This window comes from Aspergillus puulaauensis, chromosome 6 (assembly GCF_016861865.1).
Source record: "Aspergillus puulaauensis MK2 DNA, chromosome 6, nearly complete sequence".
NCBI lineage: Eukaryota > Fungi > Ascomycota > Eurotiomycetes > Eurotiales > Aspergillaceae > Aspergillus > Aspergillus puulaauensis.
Genome location: NC_054862.1, coordinates 459,048 through 478,929, shown reverse-complemented (window position 1 = coordinate 478,929; position 19,882 = coordinate 459,048). Strand labels below are relative to the sequence as shown.

At 50.5% G+C, this 19,882-nt stretch overlaps 3 protein-coding genes across 3 annotated transcripts; all 3 read left to right on the top strand.

Moving 5' to 3' along the window:
- Positions 1-10,491: 10,491 nt before the first annotated feature.
- Positions 10,492-12,501, top strand: APUU_60198A (HMG-box domain-containing protein; the record flags this gene model as incomplete). The annotated part of the gene is made up of 4 exons (XM_041707015.1): positions 10,492-10,677; positions 10,744-10,803; positions 10,860-12,034; positions 12,495-12,501. 4 exons carry the CDS (start codon positions 10,492-10,494, stop codon positions 12,499-12,501), a joined length of 1,428 nt encoding a protein of 475 aa, XP_041559344.1.
- Positions 12,502-13,115: 614 nt separating this feature from the next.
- On the top strand, positions 13,116-13,937 carry PSF1 (DNA replication protein PSF1; the record flags this gene model as incomplete). The annotated part of the gene is made up of 3 exons (XM_041707014.1): positions 13,116-13,142; positions 13,237-13,775; positions 13,844-13,937. 3 exons carry the CDS (start codon positions 13,116-13,118, stop codon positions 13,935-13,937), a joined length of 660 nt encoding a protein of 219 aa, XP_041559343.1.
- A 790-nt stretch (positions 13,938-14,727) lies between these two features.
- APUU_60196A (sulfate transporter family protein) lies at positions 14,728-18,195 on the top strand (the record flags this gene model as incomplete). The annotated part of the gene is made up of 6 exons (XM_041707013.1): positions 14,728-14,944; positions 15,007-16,341; positions 16,398-16,597; positions 16,652-16,885; positions 16,932-18,106; positions 18,171-18,195. The coding sequence occupies 6 exons, from the start codon at positions 14,728-14,730 to the stop codon at positions 18,193-18,195; spliced, it is 3,186 nt and encodes a 1,061-aa protein (XP_041559342.1).
- Positions 18,196-19,882: the final 1,687 nt, after the last annotated feature.

The window sequence follows — 19,882 nt, the reverse complement described above, 5'->3', positions numbered from 1 at the left end:
TCCACGTCCTCCAACCGAAAGGCACCACTACACGTTGTACAATTTGCAATAGTCCTTTCCTTCCCTCCCTATCTCCGTATCACTAAATTCATGTGGGATCAGAAGAGAGGAAAAAGAGAGAAAAGGGGCCAAAAAAAGAAAAGAAAAGAAAAAAGCGAAGCTAATCTTTCACTTTATTCAAACCCCGGTTCCCCAGTCCTTCAACACTCAACAGATAGACCATTATCCCGATTAGATTGGATCTATGCCATTGTCAGCTGGTATCCACAGTCCTTAGCTGCAGGCGCTACGGAGTAGTATGCATGTAGCATGTAACTACCTCGTAGCCAGCAAACAACGTGCACAGACGGGCCCCCTCATGCTTATCACGTTCACGGACTCTGTCTTTCGAGTCCCGTCAGTCTGGAGACGGAGCCGGCGACGGGAAGGAAAGGAAAAGAAACGAAAATAAGAAGAAAAAAAGCAACGAATGACCCGACCCAAGCGAATAACGACGGATAGTTCGTCCCACCGTGAGATTTCAATACGGGCGGCAGGGGCGATGCCGCGAGACTGACTTGGAGAGTTGCAGGGTGCTTGCAGGGTGCTATTGGGGGTCAACCAGACGAGACGGGAGCCGAGTGCATTATCGATATTGGGATATGATCAGTGGTACTCGAGGTACCTAGGTTACTCAGTCACCGTAGACAAATGTTGATGTGGATGAGGCTCGGTTGCGTGCATCGCATGATTTGGATTTGAGGTTGGATTCGTTGGCTCCAATCGTTGGGTGGATGTTGACATATCTATCTGGTGGTTGATTGCGGAGTGAGAACTGAGAAGACCTTCAACTGTCACGCTACTTCTGCGTGATGACTTAACATGGGATAGAGCTATTGGTCTGTGCTGGATATAGCTGTATACATCGTCAAAACAAACGCGGTAGATTAGTATACATACTGTAACCACCGACTCCAGTCCATTATCAATATCAACACCCCGATCAGCCGTCAAGCATCAACTCTCGACCCAAGAATGATACCAATATTCTGTATGAACACCGCCCTGGCAGCTATCCCACCCAATGCGTTCCGTCCCATCGTCCCGTCCCACAGACGGCGCAAACCTATGCAAGCCAGAAAAGCAAACATGGAGGAAACGAGACAATGTCTCTGTTTGTCCGCTTGTCTGCCTCTGTTCGGTAACACGGGCAAACAATTGGCTTGGACTTGGCTCATGGGATCATGCATGCATGATACCTGGGGCTTGCGAGCAAGCGGGTGCGTGCGTGGAGAGGCTAGGATGGCCTGATCCCAAATTGATAGTTGATGGATAGACCGGGAGGAAGAAAAGAACATGCAGTTCAACGCAGGAGTTGGCTTGTGCTAGCTAAGAAGCTACGAAGGTACCGTGCAGGCTGCAGACAGTGTGGGCATGCAGCCAGGTAGCGCGAGTGAGGCGCAAGATGAGACTCGCTCCACCGGGTGGTTTGTTGATTGCGGTTTCGTCTGGATGATATGAGCGTTTGTTTGCCTTATAAGAGAGATACACTGTTGGGGTTTGGGAGTTTCTGCACTGTTAGCAGTTGTACATATACTTATGTTTATCTAGGTTCGTATACTCCGTAGGAGCGTCGAGACGCAGTATCAGTCGACTATCCAGCTCGACAACACGAGCTTGCCGTCAAGGGAAGACAATCTCATCTGCGGTCACGGATAACTACAGGTAGCTGCCGAAAACATGAGTCGATGCCTACGGGGTTCGAAATGTATACAAGCAAGCATAACAGCACTGTACAATGTTTGATTATGCAAGCAATGAAGCATAACTAGTCAGTTACAAAGTACTACGAGACTGAGCCGCTTAGTAACTACTCCGGAGTAACTAGTTAGTTAAAGTCTAGACCTCCCCGGATGCACCAAGTTTTGAGCTGGAGTCTCGACTTGCGATCACAGAGTCATCACTCCAAAGTGCATACTAGTACGGAGTCCCATATTCCGTATCCAGTCCCATCGCCCGACCGAGATGATTTTGCGACCTACAAATTCAATATTAATCTATCCCTCGGCCGTGATAGTGGATAGTGGATACTGGCTCTTGTAAGTCTGCGACTCACCAAGGTACAAGTCGAGGCCAGAGACTCCGTATTCATAGTTCGCCCAAGGCCCGAGGTCAACGGAGCGTCGGATCGTGGCGTGTTGCGAACCCCGATACGACGGCCTCGAAGGACGCGGGAGCGGACTCCGGTTCCGGTTCCTCCTTGCGCTGGGGCCTTTTCTTACCTCGTCGCCCAGTAAGCCAAGAGCTGCTCTGGCAGCCGATTTCCAGAATTCAAGCGTTTTGCCCCCGTGGTAGTGCCTTGGGCGCGCAGTTGCCAACCCTGTTTGAGTTTGATGCTGGCCACCTGATTGATGTAGTGGTGTTGGGTCGGCACCAGCCGGTGCGGCGTAAGGCCTCCATTCGGCCTTCGAGCCGTCCGAAGAAATTCCTCAGCATTTTTTTTCGCATCCGAGAAAAAGAAAAAGGGTGCGCCAAAGTACCATGGGCGTTAGTTATTCCCCTGCTTGGTTATTCCAATTGCAGGGGAATCCAGGATTTGGGAGGAAAGAATGCGAGCAAATGCCAGGACGCTCGATAGCCGCTGTCCTCCGTACATCTGACTGATTACTCACGCTTCATTCGCGGACTTTTGTGCCATAGCTCATGAAGCGGATGAACGAGAATGGGAATAATGACAATGAGCAGGCTGCAGGACAATCGCCTTCAGCATCCCTGGCTGGAACGACGACTCAACATTCACCGAGGGCTCCAGTTTACCCCTCCAGTTGAGCTTGAAGAAATAACAGATCCAACAGTTTAGCGCTATTGTCTAATCAATGCTCGTCGCATTTGGCCCTTACTAGTTGTTAGCGCAAGCCCGTCACAACTGTCACATAAACTCACCCGCAAGGCCCACAACTCCTCGCGGCCACTGGCCAGACTCCGTCCTGATTCCCCGTAGTTTAGCCAGTGGTCCAGTAGTTTAGTGATCTACTGGCACCTGGTGTTTCTGCTTGTAATGTACCAATATTCATCTCGATCCATTTGATGAATCCCCACAATGATACCCACGATGGCACGCTTGATCGCAGACTAACTGATTGCGGTCCTCGAACAAACCCATCAACCCTAGATTGACCCTTCGTGATGTCGTTGACTTGGTTGCTGCTCAAGTTGACACATGTTGCGCCTGGCGATTTAATCCAACCAGTCACAGCCGCTCAAAGCCGGCCGATCATGGCCGAGATCCTGAAACCTTAAAAACATGCCCGAGATCCCTGTCGCGGCGTGGGTGAACCCATGCGATGAGTTTGTCCCAAATCAGTTATCACAGAAGTACGCTCGAGTATGGCACACAGAATACGGTCACTCCCTCCGTACTCGTAGACAGCGGTTCGTCTTCAAGAGTAGGTGAAAGTAAAATGCACAACCAAGTGCGGAGTATAGATTGGAAATACCGCTTCTCAAGTCTTGACGGCACCCGTCTTTGTAAACGCCTAAACGGAAGCAGAGTAAGGTGCTTACTTCACGGCTCGGGTTTCCCGGCAACTTGCCCTATTGAACCCTATTCGGCCACAGACAGACTCAGAGGTCCTGTGCGTGCATCGCGCATTGCAGCAAGATGACTCGTGCCCATGGTATCTGCTGTGTAGTTAATTCAGGCTTGCATAAACCCAGAAGAGTTTCGACTACAGGGGCAATTTCACGGGTCGGTCGGCGCCGGCGGCGTCATGTTGGATTGATTGGCGGACAGTACTCAAAGTGTCGAGGGCCTGGATAGGCAGCAGACTGGATGACGCCAGTCGATCGACATGGAAATGGGGAAATTTTCCTTAACGGTTCAATCTGGCATTATTGACAGTCTGACAGGCTGAAGCATGCGGGAAAGAGCCCCCGCCCGACCTAAAGTCACTAGCCTCCTCCCTTCTCTTTTTCTCACCCCCTCGTCGTTCGCTGAGAATTGAGTTGTGTTGTGATGGACAGCAAGGTAAGCCGATCATCGACCAAGTAATGTGTCGGGATATAGATTGAGATTGAGACGGATCGGCTTAGCGCGCTAATCTTCGCATGAATTGGCCGATTGATTGGCCTTCTCGAATGACCAGTCAGCGGATTTTATGGCGGCTGTCCGTGTCCGTGTCCGTATCTACTCCGTATGAGACTAAACCCTAGTCCCCACGATGCTTCCGATGATCTTCGTCGGAACTGGGCACTTGAAGGTTCGGATGACATTCTTACTGTTTATGGATTGGTCGAAGTTAAACGTGGTCCCTTTGGGCCAACCAACAGTGGCAGTGACCTGGAGTTGTTGGTTGGAATGTTCCCCGAATCCCGACCATGGGCTGTCATGGAAGTCGTGGCAGGAGGAATAGAGTTGACTCTGGAGGGCACCCAATAAAACGGAGGCGATCCCATCGAAGTGTTGGAGACCACTTCCTATCCGCTTTTTTTAGTTTCATCTCCCTGTGTAGTGACCATGTCAAGATGCCTGAACCCTTCCTTGTGGCTTGCCACTGTTGCTCTCGTGGACCGATTTCAACAAACCGACGGTATGTTCTTGGAGCTCCAGGATCCTCTCCACTCCGTGGTGCAGCTATTAGTCCCCCGACAGCAACCCTCCATGCAGTTGTAAAGCCCCAACATCGGTTCGAGAGTCCATATCATCGGCCAGGGAGAGTTTGGATCGTCGAGAGAGGACGTGCAGCTTACAGAATTTGAAGTATCTTGCTGCAGCAACCTCCATGTACACTGCCAAACGAAGCGCCACGCAGGGATGGGCGCTACCTGCTATCATGTTGGTTAACGTTGGCCATCTTCTGAGGCCACGTGTGTGTATACGAAATTCATGCATAGGCTTCCGAATTAACGCGCTGTCAATTGAGTTATGCTGTGGATGGGAGTCAATACGGATCAGACTTGCTATCCGCTGCTGAGGTTCTTTCCCTGAGCTAGTCTCTGAAGGGTTCCTTGCTTCCCGTGATAATCTCCTTCAATTTATTGGGAGCAAAATTTCCGGGAGTCAAGAAGTTGCCCCGGCCTTTCCATTGATGCCGTTTCTGGAAAATACAGGGTCCAGGATAGTTTTCTTGGGAGTTGCGCCATTCCCAGCCCAATGACTCAAGGAATCAACGAATCGAGTCTAATTTTCTCGCCATCTGGAATCGGCTCCCTTCCAGGCTTCTGGTCTTCAAAAATAGTGACCGCGAATCCAAGAGGGCGGGCGCAATGTTGTAACTGCTAAAAAAAGCGCTCCCCTGGAATAACAAAACGAGGAGTTCGCGATGGAACGAGGCGCAGCATTCAACCACGGGACTGATTGCAGTGTACAAAAGAAAGCGGAGGGCACAGGTATTCTTAGATAGCCAAAACAGATCCCCTGTTTCATCACCCTAAAACAGACAAGAGGCTTCGGCGAGCCAAGGTCAGGCGCGATTTGAGCATCAGATCTATGGAACTGGTCCACTCGGCATCCGAGGGTCATCAGCAGACCCTCCATTCGCTTGCGAATCGACGAGAGGAGGACCGTGAGTTGCCTTGTCAAAGGGGCCGCATTTGGGATAGCGCATCTTTTTAGCGTCCATCGAACGCCCTAAACTCTTTTCTAGAACACTTCAGAAGGTCGAGTGAACCATGGTTGGATCTGTCAAGGAGGTCGCCATGGTTTCCGTGCACTTGGTTGCACATGGCGATCCTTGTCGCGCATCCTTCCCATGTACAACTTATTGTAAGTAACACAGTGGAGATTCAAAATAGACCCATGACTCGTGATGGTGTCTGTGTGAATATGGTTCTGCACCTAGCAAAAGTGGGAGAAAGATATGACAGTATCCGCAGGAATGGTGGATGCCTTACTTTTGTGGAAGGCACTCTACTAATGGAGTCCTCTCAAGGGCCCTGGTATGGTCAATATTAGGAAAGCGCAGCTTAGTCGGCCGTGAGCACACCATCACCAGAGACATCAGGCAAATGCAGTTCAGTAGACCTACGAGGCAGGGAGAATAAGGTTTCTCTAGTACCATGGAGTTCATGCATCCTCTTTCCGTTAGACGAAAAGAAGGGAAGAGAGTCCTTCCATCGGCCTTCCAAACCCGTTCCTGTCGGTTGAGCGATGCTTGTGAGGACAAAGAAAACTCGCGGCAGGGATAGCTTGGCTCTGGTTCCTGCGCAAGCCATCCAACCCCATCAATACGACTATCAGTTCTCAGGTCCCAGTGCCCAGTGCCCACTAGGGTTGTAGATCGTGGGCCGGGCACCTGTCGCCACGCATTAACGTCCTCTAAGCCCCTGCCATTATTTCACTCCACCTGCGGCTTGACGATGAATGAACTGGTTTTTTGGGGGGGCAACAGAGAGCAGGTGGAGAGGCGAACCAGCCCCCGGTGAGGCTGAAGATGACTGGGGCCGTTTTTGGCAGCGCAACACACCGACTCAAGCCTCAAGGACCGGGGTGACGAGTCGGTGCAGAACTGCTGGGGTCGAATGACCAAGGGTATCCTCATATCGCCCAACCACATGTAGAGGATTCTGTTATTTCATTGCTCCTTCCCTAATGCCAAAGTTTCAGTGGCCGCCACATGCGTAGGTCCTGGCATCGGTTCCAATGGCGGTCAAATTTGGAGTCCGAAACAGCCGTCGAGGTTGTCCATCGAGCTGCGGATGAGGTCGTAAACAGTTAGCAAGCTTCCAACCCCGCTAACCACCCTGACTCGTAGTTGACATGGAGATCTTGTGTTGACATTCTGAGGGATCCACGGTGACCTGCACCGACTTACCAAGGTTGTACCCCGGGCCTAGACTGGGAGAATCCCGACACGGAATAGCCTCCACATGATGAAAAAGCACCCGGGAAAGCACCCGAGAGATCGCTTCTATACCCAGAGGGGTTAGGGCGGGACCAGGGTGACAGGCGCCATGGGAACGTAGAGAGATAAGCGCACTGAAGATGACTTTAATTCCAAATAGCAAACCTTGGTTGCCAAGGCTGGGCGAGTGTCATGCAGGCCGTTCAGTGTCACAACTGTCAGTCTGGGAAGCGAATGGGAGGGCGTCATGGTGAGGATTGGGTTGGGGGGAAGTAAAAAGTAAAAGTTTCTCGAGTCAATTCAAGTGCGGGCAGTTCGGGGAAAGTCCACTGGAGACCGAGTGGAATGAAGCCCGAGCACCAACTCGTTAGTTATCTACAGAATCGGATCATTTGTCAGACAAGGACGAGCTTGTCAGTAGACTCACTGCTGACTCGGTCTCTGTACCTAGGTACGCAGTCGATCGTGAACGGAGGTAACAAGGCCGATCGAGCGATCCTCAAATGCCTCGTTCTTATTGGCCTCGGGGTTAACAGCCAGCGAAACGCGAGAAGCCACCAACTTTCCGCAGTCTCCTTAGCGTCCTTTTCCTTTTCCTGAGAGCGAGTGCTGCGCCCGAGGGAGTCGAGGTACTTGGTACAAGTCCGTTACCTAAGCTAGTAGCTCTACTCTGTCCCCGGTCACTGGAGATGACTTCTACAGGGCATTATCCAGAGCCTCATGGCGATGAGGTGTGTCAAAACTCTATACTATGATACGAGCTGTGGAGGAAGGCTAAGTCAGGTTGGCATTTCCTACAATGTAAACCGGCTGTCAACTTAGACCATGGTCCACCAACGACCTAGGGATTCACGGAGGATCATGATGCTCGGGCACGACAGCCGATAGTCCAACGAAGCCCAACGCAAAATCCCTATCCCTTTCTCCTGTTGACGACTGAGCCGACTGGGACTCGCGAGTGATGATGAGAGGAGGCCGATGATCTGCCTCCAACAGCAAATCAGAGCACGAGGGGATAAGTCATCCCAGTCAATCACAGCCAATAGTAGCCACGTGGTGGAGCCCACAATTTAAGCGGGTGTCATCGAGATGAGGCCGGTGGGTCCTCCGATGATCCCATAACGCCGCACGGAGACTCCTACTGAACACTCCCCGTCTCCCACGAGCCTCTATGCTGCGGTTCTTGCCCCAATGGCTGGTATTATCCAGAGTTGTCGGCTCTCGCCCTCATGGATGATGTTGGCCATAGTTGTCGATGTGTCTGTCTTGCAAATCGAGTAGTTCTCTCCTATCAAACACGCGATCTGCTCGTACCCGAACCGACATCTGTCATAAGTCCAACACTGGCCAGCGGTGGAGAGGTCCCCCTCAATTTCGCGGCATCGGGCCCGGCTCTGTCGCCTGGCAAGTGTCCACTCACCACTGCCCACTATCCGCGACCATCCACTGTCTGTTGGCTCTTTCCGGTCCATCCAATTGAACCTTCCAGGACTCGTCTTCTCGTCCGTTTTGGGGCTCTGGGCGCTAATTGTCCGTCCGTGTTAGTTTGATCGCTCAGGACGGAGAGTACACTTGTGGGGACCGAATATTAGCATGATCACCATCCGCGCCAAACTCCACCCTGCTTTTCTCCATACGGAAAACAGGACAAATACTTCCGCTCCTCTCAGACATGGTTGAAGTCCAGGGAGATCCATTACAAACGTGGAGAAGTAGAATCTGGTTGATGTCCGAAGGTTGCATCCCCATCTGATGACTTGGGGCTCCCCCATTGCGAACACCTCCGAGCTGTTAACCATGAAGCGTGAACTGGTTCCTGGCCTTCCAGATATGCTTGCATGTTCTCTGCCCCAGCATAACTTTTGGTAGCTCGGAGCCGGCCCATGACTCGATACGAGGATTGCAGCGGACGCAGAAGCCGTTCAACTAGTAGGGCCCGCCATATCTAGGTTATCTGATGACATGCCCGACTTAGGAAGCGTATCGGACTAGCTTGTCTACCCTAATACCTCCCACTTCTGCATTTGGACTTCGGCCTCTATATCGACATTGAAGCCCGCAGTTGCCTTTCTAAGCCCCAGGCTTTCCCGCGTTTTGAATCTATTCGCCTACGCTTAATGATAGGTCCACTATCTGCCATGGCTAGACCCCGACGTGATGGATCGAGGCACTAGCTTCCCTGACGCCTCCTGCCATTCGCCCTCGGGCCCCAGATTCGCACCGCGTTTTTCCAGTCTTTATCTCCGGTACAGGTTCTTCGTCAACCACCGCGGCTGGGTTGGACTACTGGATCGGAAGTTGAGGGAATGAGCCGACGGCCCATGGTGATCGTGATGTCGCCATATTCAGACTCGTACCTACAGTAGGGCCAGGCGCCAAACAGGGCCCCACAGGGCCACAATCTACCTCCGCCCCAGTAGTAGAATGTCGCCAAATTAAGGAAACACAGCCTGCCTAGCGATTATAATTAGGATTCCGTTAACGGACCCGGGCACCTTGCGACGCTCGGGGAATACTGTCTAAATCACCTGATATTCCGCGCAGCGAAAGGGACATGGTCTGTGTCGAGGAAGAGAGAGAGGCCCCCTCCGGATTGAGTTAACCAGGAGCTGTGCCCCAGCGTTCTAGAAACACTCGACAGGATTCTTCTCAGCATGATGAGTAGATTTGGCACAAAGAATGGCCCTGGAAGGGCCAATTTGGAAACAACCGGTGAAACTGATGGACGATGGGCCATTGTAGAGACACGTTCGAAGGGGAGGGTCAGCAGAAGGTGATCCAGACAAATAACGTCTCAACAGTCCAATCATAAAAAAAAGAAATAATAAAGCGGGTTAAAAATAAGAAACAATTCTGAAAAGAAATAAAATAAATGTAAAACCCAAAAAGAAATGCAAAAAAAGAAAAGAGGGCTTCCCCATCCCTCTTGCGAACCCAGCAGTCTGGTACACTACACAAAGCCGGCGCGCCATCACCTCAGCCATCACCATTTTCTGTCAGTTCTGGCAGTGATTTTTGAGAACTAACTGGCACTGAAGGGTCTCAGTCACTCTAGCGTGCCATAGATTCTGCTGCCAGACGACGAACGCTTGTCTGCAGGAGCATCAGTCTTAAGCAGCTTCATATCCACCTCTTGTCTTTTCCAACCATCCATCATCGTCCCCCCTTCAACACAACAAACACTTCTTTACGCCTACACCTGACTGCTTGTTCCCGCTGTCTCTCATAAAGCACCAATAGCAGTCTTTATTCCTCTCTTGTCTCTGCATCTCCCCTTCACCTACTTATTGTCGCCTCTTCTTCTTCTCTCTTCGGACTCCCCTCATCATTCTCTCTTCGCTTTCCATCTTGCTTCCCTTGCTTCCCTTGCAGACACAAGTGGCCCCGATCTTTTTGATTCGTCGTTTCCACTGTCTTAACTATCCACCGATAGGAAAGATTGCGTGTCTCACTTAGTTTCCGTGCTGGTTCCGGAATCATTTCTCCCCAACCACGCACCAAGCTAAACAGGGCTTTTTGAAGGCTTCATAATCCTGTCAATTTTCTGTTCACTCAGTAATAGGCAGACTTATTCGCGCTCCTCATCTCTTTTTAGAAGTTTAGGGCGGGGTTTACTCTACCTCTCAACGTTCAGAAGGACTACCTCATTCCACCACCTTACCACATAAACATGGTTCAGCGATTGATTCGCGGCCAACCGCCTTCCCCCCCTCAGTCAACAGATGGAGACCTCCCCTCTGATGTCGGCCAAACTACCGATATGTATTCGATATACGATGGCCAGACAGCGGCGCCTTACGGGGGTTCCGGGGCGGAAAACGACGTCTCTTTCGATCAGCAAAGTTCGCTAGCAATAGTGAGTACCTAAGCAGCAGAAGAATCCCATATCCCTTAACCACCGTAACCTAACATGATTCTTCAGGATATCCAATACGCTGGTCCAACCAGTGCCTGCTCTCAGAACACCTCTCTGCAAAACCAGGTAAGAACTTACCCTTGCCACCCATCAGCTTGGGCAATCGCTAACACAAGAAATAGCTGGTAACCGACAAGATGCGGGTCCACACACCTCCCGCTGATGATGGTGCTGCTTCCAGAAACAGTGAGCCGCCAAGGTGGCCATCACCTTCAATGATACCCTCTGGCATTTCAAAACCAAGAGTTCTGCGGTCACCTAGACAACGTCGCCGCACGAAGGGTCGCAAGGATTCAATCGAGCAAGGTGTCAGGTTAACAGCGCCTCTGAGTGTTCTGACGAGGGACATGACCCATATTCCTCTGAAGGATATGGAAAAACACGTGAATCGGCCCACTGAGGAGCGTCTTGCAGAAACTGTGCGGAAGCATGGAAAAATCCCCAGGCCAATGAACTCTTTTATGCTATATCGCTCGGCATATGCTGAGAGGACCAAGGAGTTGTTCCGGCAGCAGAACCATCAGGTGGTATCTACCGCGGCAGGCCAAAGCTGGAATAACGAAACTCCCGAAATCAAACTCCAGTATGAGCGGTATGCAGCTATTGAAAAGAAGAATAACCTAAAGGCACACCCCGGTTATAAGTTCACTCCAGCAAAAGACAAGAAAAAACGCATGCTTGATGATGACCGTTCCTACATCGCCGGTTATCGGACCACACCTGAGGCCAGCCCGGCCCAGCGTCATATCAGCAGACTCAGCGCATTCAGCTCCCCAGATCTTGGTAGCAGTGGTTGGGACAGCGGACACCCGACGCCTCCTGATATGGGACACCACGGCTTGCAAACCGATGGATACTTTCCTCATTCGTGGCCCACCAGCCACCCCGGAAGGTCGACCTCAGGATTGATGCTCACCTCCGATCCAACTCAGTACCTCCAACCATCCTCCAACCCTGATGATATGCACTATGCTTCGTCAACAACACTTGCTGGTCTGCCTGGGGCGGCACACCACGATCTACTTCAACCTCAAATACCAACATCGGGAAGTGGCGCGGGTGGTCAACTCGATCCTCAACTATTAGACTTCAACGACGGTGGGAACCAGGTCTACGGGGGCTCTCAGTATCCCCCCTTATGGCAGAGTGAATCTTCGAACAATGTGTACTTCCAGTACCCCACTAGCCCCATCGGCTACGCTGGTGCCTCGCCGTTGCAGCCAGGTGTACAGACTCTGGATGGCCGTGACACATGGGACCCAAGTCAAGCAGCCGGGTTGGAACCTGTTGGTGGAGAGTTTGATCATTGGATCAATAATCCTCAGGGATATTGATAAAACTCCTTCGTGTTTTTTTTTTTTTTTTTAATCATGTAACTCTGATTGACAAAAGCGACGACCTAAATGAAAGCCATTTGACATATACTCACTTGTTCATGGGTTGGCTTTATCTTTTTTTTTCATGACTTCATTCCATTTTAGTGATTACCCCTGGGTCGGCTCTTTGTTTTTGAGGACTTGCAATTTGGGTTTCGCGGTAGTACTGAGATCTACCGGAAAGCTCGCATGACGATGACAACTTGGGTGGAATTTGTCTTGTTTCCCGTGGAGATTATGTGCATGTTTTGTCCCCTTCAGTTTGGAGTTGTCTGCTATTTACTGACTGTTTCTTGTGATGGCGCCCGGGTACCCTTGCTGTTTTCATCATTTTATGCCTTGTTTATTATGGTTGGTAATTTGTTATGTTTCATCGCATAGATTATAACGCATGGATTTCCTCACCCATCTTTGCTTAGACTAAGAAATCCATTCACTTTATATCGATTCTTTTCCTAAATATATCCGTATCTTGGAGTTTCTTTCATAGTCCGACTTCATAATTTGCCCTTCCACATCGACAGCATGGGCTATGGTATGCGAGATTCGTAGGAATGAACTGGCTTGGTCTCGGTAATGTCAAGAAAATTGGCCAAATTCACTGGAAATCAGTGTTTCAATAGACCGACTTAAAAGATACAAGAGAAATGAGCCCTAAAAGATCCCTATTAAAGTGTAAAATGTTCAAAAAGATGGCGCAACGTCGTCTCAAAAAAGTTGGCTGTAGCATCACGTGTACCAATTGTTAAAGCAGCAAGCCGGCGGCGATAAGGTATCTGGAACAAGACCCCAAGGCTCAACATTTCTTTGTTCCCACGAACCATTCTACGAACTCCAATTCCTCCCAATAGCAAGCACGGCTCGCATACAACGGCAATTCTTTTCGAAACATCCCGTACTAACCGACCGCTGCATCGGTAACGCGTCCAAACGCGGCTTCTTACACCAACGCACTACTCGGACACCCCACCCTTTGAATGAACACCAGCTCAATTCCGCATTATGTACGGAGAACTAGGCAATAAACTGGTACCTGAACCCCGTCAAATACATCAGAACCTGTCCCCAAAAATTTGGGGGGGGGAAGCATGTCAAACAAACATCTACTAACCACCCAATCCAGGTCCAACACGCCAAACGCACGCAATCCCTCGCACACCTCCCACCCTACCAAACCGAGCTCGTCCGTACCGTCGCGCGCGAAGTTCGTGATCTCGATCGCGATGTCGCCCACCTCCTTGCCCCCTTCGAAGGAGGCTTCAACCCGTCCCAAGCGCCAGCTGTCGCGTGCGCCCTGTTGGTCGACCATCTCTGCATCCGGCGCAACAAGCGCTGTCTCCTCGCGTACCATCGCGTGCGGACTGAGAAGTTGGAGGAGTTATGCTGGAAGGGCATTGATGTGCTAGAGCAGCAAGCGGCGGCGGCGTCTGCGATGGCGGGGTTGGACGATGGGTCCGCCGGCAGCGGTGGTCAGAACAACGGGGACGAGAGCTCGCTGAGCCCCGATGAGGAGGAGTACTTTCGGCAGTATAGTGACATGCTGGCTACGTATAAGGGCCAATGGACGGATATTGATCTTACGGGGAGTCTGGAGCCGCCCAGGGATTTGTTTATCGATGTGAGGGTTTTGAGGGATGCGGGGGAGATTCAGACGGAGTATGGGTATGTTGCTCTCGCTTCCTTTCCTTTGGGATAAAGTTGCGTTGTGGATGGGCTGCTAACGGTCGCAGGGTCATTAATTTGACGAAGAACAGCCAGCTCTATGTGCGACATGGCGATGTGGAACGGCTTATAGCACAGGGGTTTTTGGAGCGGCTGAACTGATGGGTGTTTATCATGCTTGGCTGCGTGTGCTTGGAGTTGTGGGGTTGACCTTTTTTGTCTTTTGTGTGATACCCATGGTGTTTGATGCGTAGAGATAAACTACATTATCCCATTTATCTAACTTTGATAAACTACAGAATATATTTATCATTTACCTAAAAAACTGGGCCTTGTATGACTAACCGCTCACTGTGCCTGAGGTGAATGTGGAGGTGTCAAACACACGCCAAAAAGCAAGTTGACCGTTTTTCCTGCAGCTCATCGGCTGATCTCCGAAAACTGCCAACGGCTCGACAATTGACTAACTGAGCAGTATGACATTCCCTGCATCGTTAACCTCGTTTTCCGGTCGTTCCTGAGGTAATATTGTTTCCTGTAAGATGAGTCCAAGTTGTCTCCGGAACAGGGCAGAGAGTTGGAACCAAGTGGACCCGCCAAACCCAGCGCTCTCCGCAGATAAGACTTTTTACTCAATTCGCCGATAAGAACTGCCAGGCAAAGCTTCCTTGGAACTGCCCCAAGAGCTTCTTCTGGCTCCGTTACCACCTTCAACCATCCGAGACTTCTCTCCCTTCTCATGTTGTTGCGCTTTCGCGGTCCCTGGCTCGTCTCTTCGAATCCCGGGCGATGTCAATTGTCGCGCTCCCTCTAAGTCATACGTCATTCCTTCTCTGAGCGCCATTTGCGAGTCCTTAACGTGAGCAAGTGACGAGCCTGTCCTCTGGCTCAATTTCGAGGCCGGATTGCGAATCAACCATCCCTCCCACCGTATACTCGTGCTCCAACCGCGATGGGTGTTCTGGGTCAACGGAAGCGGGCAGACTCGCAGGCCACCAACCCGCCGTCCATCTCTAACGACAGCCCTGCACCAGACACGATTGGCGAGCTACCGGAGCCAAGCAGTTTTCCTCCTCGCACGATAAGCTCAGATCCGGTATTATCTGGCGGAGCAAGCTACAGGACACCGAGCCGGTCCTTCTATCACGGCTCATTCCATAAGGCTTCTGGTAAATGAGGATCTTCCAACTTGCTTAATACAATAGTGGTTACTGACTAGAAGTTTGTTCAGATCCGGCGCAGTACTCCTCCTATGGCCTTCGAGAGCAAACTGCAGAGTTGGCTTCACTTGCCTTATCGAGAGAACCGAGGGACATTCCTCCGGCCATGGATATCTTTCGACCTGCGGACGGTCCAGCTGATGCCGAATCGCAGTCGTCGCCTAGTCCGCAGCTGTCGGGGTCAAGTGGGACAGATGAAATGGGCCATGCACTGGCTGTGCATTCTGGGGGATCGTCGGTTCTAACGGCTATGATCCGTGATCCGTCATCTAGCCTCAATAAGGACCGGAGTTCTGGGAACCGGAATGAGTCGAGCGGAAGTAAAGATGCAAGGCATGGCCCTTCGGCCTCCATCGATGAAGACGAGGATGATACAAGTACGGAGCAAACCTCTTTGCTGCCCAATTCAACGTCGAAACCATCCCGGACCTATGGGACAGCGAGTGATGTTGAGGGTCAGGTATACACGCCGAAGGAGACATCTAGCGCTATCCCGAATGCCCTTTCGAAGATCTCGGAGTCCTTTCATGTACTGACACACCCGAAGACATGGGATCGCAGAGCCGTGTGGAAACGGGGAATTGTACATCCGCTGAGCTTACTGCCTTCGGTGTTGCTGGGACTACTCTTGAATATCCTGGATGCTCTTTCATACGGGATGATTTTGTTCCCCTTGGGCGAGTCGGTATTCTCTGACCTAGGATCGGATGGCATCTCTATGTTCTACGTCAGTACCATCATTGCTCAACTGGTCTTCTCTTGTGGGGGCTCGATATTCCGTGGAGGAATCGGAAGTGAGATGATCGAGGTCGTGCCGTTCTTCCATCAGATGGCCTATACGATTCTGAACCGGGTTGGAGAAGACAATCCCAAGTCCGTTATTGCCACCACAATCCTATCGTTCTCTGTCAGTTCTATCCTTACTGGTCTGGTATTTTTCTTAATGGGGACATGCAAGATTGGCTCTCTCATTGGATTCTTTCCCAGGCATATCCTCATTGGATGCATTGGAGGAGTTGGCTTTTTCCTCGTTCTCACAGGTCTCGAAGTATCAGCTCGACTGCCTGGATCTTTTGAGTTTAATATTCCCACTATGCAGAAGCTTTTCAGTCTGGATACTGTAGCCCTTTGGATAACACCCTTGTCCCTCGCGATCGGTCTTCTCGCCCTCAAACGTTTCGTCAGATCTAATTACCTAGTTGGAGTTTATTTCATTGCTGTCGCTTTGTGCTTTTATATTGTCAAACTCATCGCGCATATACCCATGAATTCATTACGGGGTAGCGGCTGGGTCTTTGATGCTCCTTCATCTGTCAATCCGTGGTACCATTTCTACACCCTCTATGGTGAGTTGAATCCTACTATTACTTCTTGGTTTAGCGCTATTTTCTAACTATTCCAGACTTTTCGGCTGTCGATTGGCCCGCGTTTGTTGATACTATCCCAGCAATGTTTGCGCTCACATTCTTCGGAATTCTCCATGTTCCTATCAATGTCCCAGCGTTGGGAATCTCTACGGGCGAGGATAATTTGAACGTTGATCGAGAATTGATGGCTCATGGCGTGACGAATGCTCTTTCGGGATTTGCAGGCAGTATCCAGGTAAGATGGTAGGAGCCACATAGGAAAAAAGTCTATACTAATATGTTTTTCTAGAATTATCTTGTGTATACCAACAGCCTGCTTTTCATTGACAGTGGTGGAAACTCCCGTTTAGCCGGCGTTATGCTTGCAGGGGCCACTACAGGTATTATGCTAATCGGTCCTGTGATTATTGGATTCATCCCTGTCATGGTTGTGGGAGCTTTGATATTCCTGCTCGGTATTGAATTGATGGAGGAAGCTCTAGTAGATACATGGGGAAAGTTGCATCGGCACGAATATCTCACTGTAAGTCTCATCCTGCTAGTCTCTAGGCTTCAAGCTGACGTTCTAGGTCGTTATCATTGTCGCGACGATGGGTGTTTGGGATTTCGTAACTGGCATCCTGGTTGGAATCATCATGGCTTGCCTGAGCTTTGTCGTTCAAACTTCTCGAAAATCTGCCATCCGCGCTACTTACTCTGGTAAAATCGCCGGTTCTACGGTTCGGCGGCCGCCGATTCAGCACCGATACCTGAAAGAAGCTGGGCGACAGACTTTAATCCTTAAACTTGGTGGCTATCTGTTCTTCGGAACCATTGTGGATGTCGAGAATACCATGCGAGGACTTATTGAGGATGAAGCGTTCAGCAGACTTCCGATAAGGTTCATCATCTTGGACCTTTCTCGGGTATATGGCATCGACTTCTCGGCCGCGGAGGCATTCACACGCATCAATCGGATCCTGAAGAAACGGAACGTGCGGATGACTATATCTGGTCTTGCCGTAGGAGGAGATGTCGGCAAGAGCCTCCAGAACGTAGGACTGCTCGAGCCAGAGTTTGGCGTCCGGATATTCGAAGATCTGAATTCTGCCCTCGAATATTGCGAGAATGACTACCTCAACATCTTCTATAGCCACCGAGAAGCACTACTCAAGGGCAAGACTACCTCCCAAAACCTCGAGGTCCCAACAACCCAACACCAACCCCAGTCAGCGGAAGGTGTCATGGGCTCCCCAAGACATCAATACCTCCACCGCGCAGCAACAACAACCCTCAGCGAAGACGAAAACGCCGTAATTGTCCCAGCAGCATGGTCCGCAATGCGCCAACCTCTCCCCCTCCTCCTCCAAACCTTCCAGGGCCTCACCTCCCAAAATGAAGACTTCTGGTTCCCAGCATGCCCCTTCTTCACCCGCGAAACCTACTCTTCAGGCACAATCCTCTTTCAAGAAGGCGATGTCCCCAACGCCTTCTACCTCCTGGAGTCGGGGATGCTCCGTGCTGAGTACGAGCTCCCGCAAGGCCGATACTTCGAGCTCATTGTCGCCGGACGGCCGTGTGGCGAACTGCCCTTTTTCTCTGAGACCCGCCGCACCGCTACCGTTAAGGCTGAGCAGGATTGCGTGATCTGGAGTTTGAATGCGGAGAAATGGAAGGCCCTCCGGGAGCAGGAACCGGATGTTGCGCGTGAGCTGTTGACTGTCAGTTTGAAGCTGACGACGGAGCGCATGGATAGTATTACTTCGTAAGTGCTAGCACAGTCGTTTTACTTGGTGTCACTTTTGCTAACAACCTTTTTTCATAACTAGTTATGTCCTTACGATGGCGGCATGAATGATGCGATTCCGATTCTTTGGTTAGTTATCTAGGTGGGGATCTGATAATTTTTTTTGCGTTCTTGGGGAGGTTGTCATGCTTTTCCACTGGAATTGCGAGATCCAGTCAGCTGTAGATACGACATAGTTACGTATGCACATGATGCAGTATCCATATTCATATCTTTCCTGCCGTTATGTTGTTGTTTTGGGCATGGATAGCGTGATGTTTAGCTTTTGATCAAGTTATTAGTCATTTTGTTGGCTACTTAACTAAGTCAAATAACTAACTAATTAACTTGTTAATTACGTAGTTAACTGAAAGGGGGGGTCGATTAGTATTTACGAACTAGTCGTCAAAATGATACTGTACGTAGTATGATCAGGAATGAGATGTAGACTAAGGTTGCTTTATCTATATTGCCATTCGGTTAGAGAGTTTGGTGTTGATAGCCCAGTGCGCCGTGGATAGTAAGGATATTGTGCTTCATATGTTTGGATTCTACGGTGTATGGAACTGGAAGCAGCACAAGAGCAGGTGACGTTGACGCAAAATTAATCTTCATTTCGTGCGATTATTACCACCAGTGAGGTGATCAGAGCCATCATCATAGTCCTAGGCTCCTTATGGAATGTACAACCTGACAAGGTGTCAACGTGATCAACAATCAGCACGGCAATGGATTCCGATGAATGACCCGACCCGGTCAATGAGGGATAAGAATCCGTCCAAGAAATGATCAGGCGCCTGTTTCCCTTTTCCTGATTAACCTGAGGCAGGTTTTGTTTCGCGTTATTGGCGTTAATTATTACGTATATTATTGTAGATGATGGTGGCGGTTAAGCTGATTACCTGTTAATATGGTTAATTATGCTGCTGGGACCGAGCCCCGGATGATGCTGGATGCGATGATGATGTATGTTTCTGGCCCCCTCCTTGAGGGGTTGGCGGGCTCGGCCCGGTGACAAAACTGAGCCTACTGGACTGGGGATGCGCCTAGAGGCGCGATACGAACTCTGCAGGAAGTGAGATCGATCCTTGGACCTTCTGGTTAGTGGAAGGGGAATGTCGCAGCCTCGCAGCCTCAGACAAAGAGGATTTCAACCATGGAGCAATTGCTGCGCTGTCATATTCGGCCCTCTGCCACCTCCGTGTGCCCTCAGCCTGTCAGCTGCGCAGGACGGTTATCTACATGATTTTCACGTACGTGCTCCGTACTCCGTAATTCGGAGAATGCGCGGAGGACAAAGCTATGTGCACAATGCGACGTGACTTGCGACGCGCACATGGAGAATTGGAGATGAGGTCTTCCAAATTCCAAGTTTCTTCTTCGGTAACTTAGTTCAAGTGGAGTTGAGCGTTGAGCAGAGAGAACGAAGAACGTGCTATGATTTGGTGGACAGGGACGGCTTGACATTTCGACGAAAAATTCCCGACAGTGAAAAGGTGGCCACAAAGGGGAACTACTGGACTCGGGAAGAGATGGACACGGCTCAAAAAGAGGATCATCAGATCGACAGGGCCTTGATTGGCTGGTGTTCATGGCCATCAAAAAGCCAGAGACAAGACGGTGAAAAAAGATGAAAAGGGGGTGGATCTGATCCGAAACAGCTCGCAATCTTTTTGACGGAACAACTTCCATTACCGTCGGTGGTGCCAGACGAAGCGAGGAACGAGACGAAGGTTTAATTGAGAGTGTCGCTGG